At 45.5% G+C, this 5,243-nt stretch overlaps 1 protein-coding gene across 1 annotated transcript in view; it reads left to right on the top strand.

The window, feature by feature from the left end:
* LOC128382107 (phosphatidate phosphatase LPIN2-like) overlaps positions 1-4,417 on the top strand; it is a 24,518-nt gene extending 20,101 nt beyond the window's left edge. The window contains 6 exon segments of the mRNA XM_053342092.1: positions 1-126; positions 851-937; positions 1,024-1,176; positions 3,068-3,182; positions 4,043-4,146; positions 4,273-4,417. The exon segment at positions 1-126 is cut by the window's left edge and continues 2 nt beyond it. Coding sequence (XP_053198067.1) covers positions 1-126; positions 851-937; positions 1,024-1,176; positions 3,068-3,182; positions 4,043-4,146; positions 4,273-4,417 — 730 coding nt within the window.
* The last annotated feature ends 826 nt before the right edge of the window (positions 4,418-5,243 follow it).

A 5,243-nucleotide genomic window follows, 5' to 3' on the forward strand; every position in this document is an offset into this window, starting at 1 on the left:
GCCGAACGACGTCACCTTCAGCATCACCACCCAATACCAGGGGACGTGTCGCTGCGAGGGAACCATCTACCTCTGGAACTGGGACGATAAAGTCATCATCTCCGACATCGACGGCACCATCACCAAGTACGGAAAATACCTTAGAAATACTCAGTAATATCATCAAATTCTCTTTAAAGACTGTGTAAAGTGAATTCAGACATTTTCTTCTAAACACATTAAATAGGTCATAAATGTATTTCTAAAAAAGGTGTAAAAAGCATTTCAACCATTTAGATTTGAATTGTGGAGCTAGGCTTCACAAACTGTGTTTCAACATTTCTGTGTTCAGGATTTAGTGATTAGCATAAACCCGCCCCTGCTGCTGTAGAGGTATAAATACATTCAGCACACACTACTACTACTACAGTCTACAGTTAGCCAGTTAGCTGAGTTAGCCGCTGAGTTAGCCGCCGAGTTAGCTGCCGAGCTAGCAGCCGAGCTAGCAGTTAAGTTAGCCGGCGAGTTAGCCGCTGAGCTAGCAGTTAAGTTAGCAGCAGAAAGCTCTCAGCCATAGCGTCCATGTTTCTGGTAGAGGTGCTGACTTTGATTGACAGGTGACACTTGGTAGGGGGTGGGGCTTCAGCGGACTCAGAGGCCACGCCCACAGCGTTTGGGAGCAGAGAAAGAGGCTGATTTTTACACAACTTTGAAGCCTAATTTCATATATTTGGCGATTTTTTTTTAATCATTCAAATTTGGCAGGGTGGTTAACAACACACTTTTCTGTGGTATGTCAAACTCAGAACACATATTTATTCTTACTTTACACAGACTTTAAATAATTCTGATTCTGTTTCTCTTCTTGCAGATCAGACGTGTTCGGTCAGATTCTTCCTCAGCTCGGGAAAGACTGGACTCATCAAGGAATAGCGAAACTTTACCACTCAGTGCACGAGTAAGTCTCCATAAACATAAAAACACTACAAACCTCGACTGAAGCGATAGATTGAATCTGTTTTAATGAATATCTAAACCTCACAGGAACGGCTACAAGTTCTTATACTGTTCGGCTCGAGCTATCGGCATGGCTGACATGACCCGAGGATATTTACACTGGGTGAACGACCGAGGGACTCTTCTGCCTCAAGGGCCCCTCATGCTTTCTCCGAGCAGCCTCTTCTCTGCCTTCCACAGGTACAGCTGCTATCATTGTTTAGATCAGAGGTGTCAAACTCATTTTCATTCAAGGGCCACATACAGACCAATTTAATCTCATGTGGGCCGGATCATTAAGGAGATGGAAGGAAGGAAAGGAAAGGAAGGAGGGAAGGAGGTAGGGAGGGAGGACAGATAGAAGGAAGGGAGGGAGGACAGAAGGAAGGAACGGAAGAGAGAAGGAGGGAGGGAGGGAGGGAGGGAGGGAGGGAGGGAGGGAAGGAAAGAAGGAGGGAGGGAAGACAGAAGGAACGAACGAAAGAGAGAAGGAGGAAAGGAGGGAGGGAGGAAGGAAGGAAGGACAGGCAAAAGGAAGGAGGGAAGAAAGGACAGACGGAAGAAAGGGAAGAAGGAAGAACAGAAGTAGGAAAGGTATATGAAGGACAGATGGAAGGAAGGACAGAAGGAAGTGAGGACCGATGGAAGGTAGGAAGGACAGAAGGAAGGAACGAACGACGAAAGGAAAAGGGGAAAGTAGAAAAGAAGGACAGAAGGAAGTAAGGACCGATGGAAGGAACGAACGAATGAACGAACGAAGAAAGGAAATGGGGAAAGTAGAAAAGAAGGACAGAAGGAAGAAAGGGAGGAAGGAAGGAAGGAAGGAAGGAGCGATGGAAGGAAGGAAAAGGGGGAAAGTAGAAAAGAAGGGCAGAAGGAAGAAAGGGAGGAAGGAAGGAGCAATGGAAGGACGAAAGGACAGAAGGAATTAACGAATGAATGAAGAAAGGAAAGGGGAAGGTAGAGAGGAAGGACAGATGGAAGGAAAGTTGGCCGGATTGCACCCCTAGAAGGGCCGGTTCTGGCCCGCGGGCCGCATGTTTGACACCCCTGATGTAGGTGTTGACAGTTCTCTGGCCCCAATTTGTAGCATTTTTAGCTCGTTGAGATCAAACAGAAATGTCTAGAGGTGATTTATCACAATGTAGATTAGTTTAATCCGCCTTTTGCTTGTCTGGTTTGTCACATCATCCAATAAACCTTTTTTTTTTTGGGGGGCAGATCTGAAGCCAGAACACCCGTTTGAGTCATGCTAATAAAACCCTCACATCAGAGACCTGCAGCTTTATGATTGTTTTGTATTAAAGAGTTCATTTAAAAACCAAAACTAACTAATTTAAACCCTGTTGTCCTCGAGTTAAGGAAGGAAAGAAAGGAGGAAGAGGGAAGGAAGGGAGGGAAAAAGGAAGGATGGAAGCGAGGGAGGAAGGAAAGGAGGGAGGAAGGGAGGGAGGGAGGAAGGAAGAAAGAATGGAAGGTAGGAGGGAGGGAGGAAAGAAGGAAGGAAGGAACGTAGGAGGGAGGGAGGGAGAAAGGAGAGGACGAAGGGAGGAAGGAAGGAAGGAAAGAAGGAAGAAGGAAGGAAGGGAGGAAGGTCGGAGGGAAGAAAGAAGGAGGGAAGGTAGGAGAGAAGAAAGAAGGAAGGATGGAAGGTAGGAGGGAAGAAGGGAGAAAGGAGAGGACGAAGGGAGGAAAGAAGGAAGGAAGGGAGGAAGGTAGGGGGGAGGAAAGAAAGAGAGAAGGAGGAAGGGAGGAAAGAAAGAAGGAAGGAAGGTAGGAGGGAAGAAAGAAGGATGGAACATAGGAGGGAGGGAAGAAAGAAGGAAGGATGGTAGGAGGGAGGGAGGAAAGAAGGAAGGAAGGAACGTAGGAGGGAGGGAGGGAGAAAGGAGAGGACGAAGGAAGGGAGGAAGGTAGGGGGGAGGAAAGAGGGAGGAAGGAAGGACAGAAGGAAGGAAGGGAGGAAAGAAGGAACAGTCAAAACAGACGGGGTCAATTTGACCCGGGAGGATGACAGGAAGGTTAAGGCGTTGCTTAGCAACAGCAGAAGGTCAAAGGTTAAGTCTTTAATCCTTTTTTTTTCTCTTGTTAGAGAGATCATAGAAAAGAAGCCGGAGAAGTTCAAGATCGAATGTCTGACGGACATTAAGAACCTGTTCCTCCCTAACAAACATCCTTTCTACGCCGCCTTCGGAAACAGAGCAAGTGTAAGTGGGTCAATGTTTGTCATGTGGTGTAACCAAATTTAAAGGGTTAGTGTCCATGTGGTGTAACCAAATTTAAAGGGTTAGTGTCCATGTGGTGTAACCAAATTTAAAAAGGGTTAAAATGTGAAAATAAATGTATGTTTTTTGTGGACTCAGCCCTTCCTTCCTTCCTTCCTTCCTTCCTTCCTTCCTTCCTTCCCTCACTCCTTTCTTCTTTCCTTCCTTCCTTTCCTTCCTCCCTTCCTTCCTTCATTAATTTCTTCTTTCTTCCTTCCTTCCTTCCTTCCTTCCTTCTTTCCTTCCTTCCTTTCTTCTTTCCTTCCTTCCTTCCTCTCCTTCTTTCTTTCTCCTCTTCCTTTCTTTCCTCCTTCTTTGTTTCTTTGTTTCTTTGTTTCTTCCTCCTTTCCTTCTTTCTTCTTTCTCCTTTCTTTCTTTCCTTCCTCCTTTTTCTTTCTGTCTTTCGTTCTCTTCTTCCTTCATTCCTTCTTTCTCCTCTTCCTTTCCTCCTTTTTCTTTTTTTCTTTCTTTCTCCTCTTCCTTTCTTTCTTTCCTCTTCCAACTTCTTTCTTTCTTTCTTTCTTTCTTTCTTTCTCAGTGGATAAAATATTAAGGCCTAATATTTATCATTCTTTTGTGGTTACACCATTTGACATTTTCAGGAGCATTCAGTCTTACTTTTGAAAAATACAAAAATACTAAATGTACCTTTTAACAAACCTGATGCTGCTTTTAATAAATTTATACAAACCCTAACCCTTATTTGTAACTGACCCAAATATAACTGTTTATTTATCTACTATGACACGTTTCTATCACACACTGCATCACATTAAACATACTCTCTGTTTCCTGTGTTGAAGGACGTATTTGCCTATAAGCAGGTGGGTGTGCCTGTGTGTCGGATATTCACCGTGAACCCAAAGGGCGAGTTAATCCTCGAGCAAGCCAAGGGCAATAAAACATCGTGAGTATTAAACCCGTCAGTGGAGTCTCTCTCTCTCAGCTGTTTCTCCCCAACAAATGTTTTACTGTCGCTCGGTTTGATTCGGAGCTTTTCTTTTTTTCTTTTTCTTTTTTTTGTCGTCTGCAGATACAGCCGGCTGAGCGAGCTGGTGGAGCATGTGTTTCCTTTACGGAGCTCCCAACACAACGCAACCTTCAGCTGCCCCGAGTTCAGCTCCTTCTGTTACTGGAGGCAACCGATCCCGGAGGTCTGCTTTGAGGAGCTGCTTTAACACACGCTGATAGAAAGAAGAGGAGGAGGAGGAAGAGGAGGAGGAGGAGGAGGAGGAGAAGAAGAAGAAGAAGAAGAAGAAAGTACTTGAAATCAACACAATCTACAAAGAGCATTGTTTTCTTCTTTAACCCTCCTGTCGTCCTCCCGGGTCAAATTGACCCCGTCTGTTTTGACTGTTCCTTCTTTCCTTCCTTCCTTCTATTTCTTTCCTCTTCTCCTTCCTTCTCTCATCTGTCCTTCTTTCCTTCCTTCCTCCCTTCCATCCTTCCTTCCTTCTATTTCTTTCCTCCCCCCTACCTTCCTCCCTTCCTTCTTTCCTCTGTCCTTCTTTCCTCCCTTCCTCTTTTCCTTTCTCCCTCCCTCCTTCCTCCATCCTTCCTTCTTCCCTCCTTTCCTTTCCTCTCTTCCTTCCTTCCCCCCTCCTTTACTTTCTCCCTCCTTCCTACCTTCTTTCCTTTCCTTTCCTCTCTTCCTTCCTCCATCCTTCCTTCCTCCTTTCCTTCCTTCTTCCTTCCTCCCTTCTAAGCTTTCCTTTCCTCTCTTCCTTCCTCCATCCTCCCTTCCTTCCTTCTTCCTTCCTTCCTTCTTTCCTTCCTTTCCTTTCCTTTCCTCTCTTCCTTCCTCCATCTTCCCTCCCTCCTTTCCTTCCTCCTTCCTTCTTCCCTCCTTTCCTTCCTCCATCCTTCCTTCCCTCCCTCCTTTCCTTCTACCTTCCTCCCTCCTTTCCTTCTCTCCTCCCTCCCCCCTTTCCTTTCCTCCCTCCCTTCCTTCATTGACTTGAGGACAACAGGAGGGTTAATGACTATATGCACTGACTTAATAAT

This window comes from Scomber japonicus, chromosome 21 (assembly GCF_027409825.1).
Source record: "Scomber japonicus isolate fScoJap1 chromosome 21, fScoJap1.pri, whole genome shotgun sequence".
Taxonomy (NCBI): Eukaryota; Metazoa; Chordata; class Actinopteri; order Scombriformes; family Scombridae; genus Scomber; species Scomber japonicus.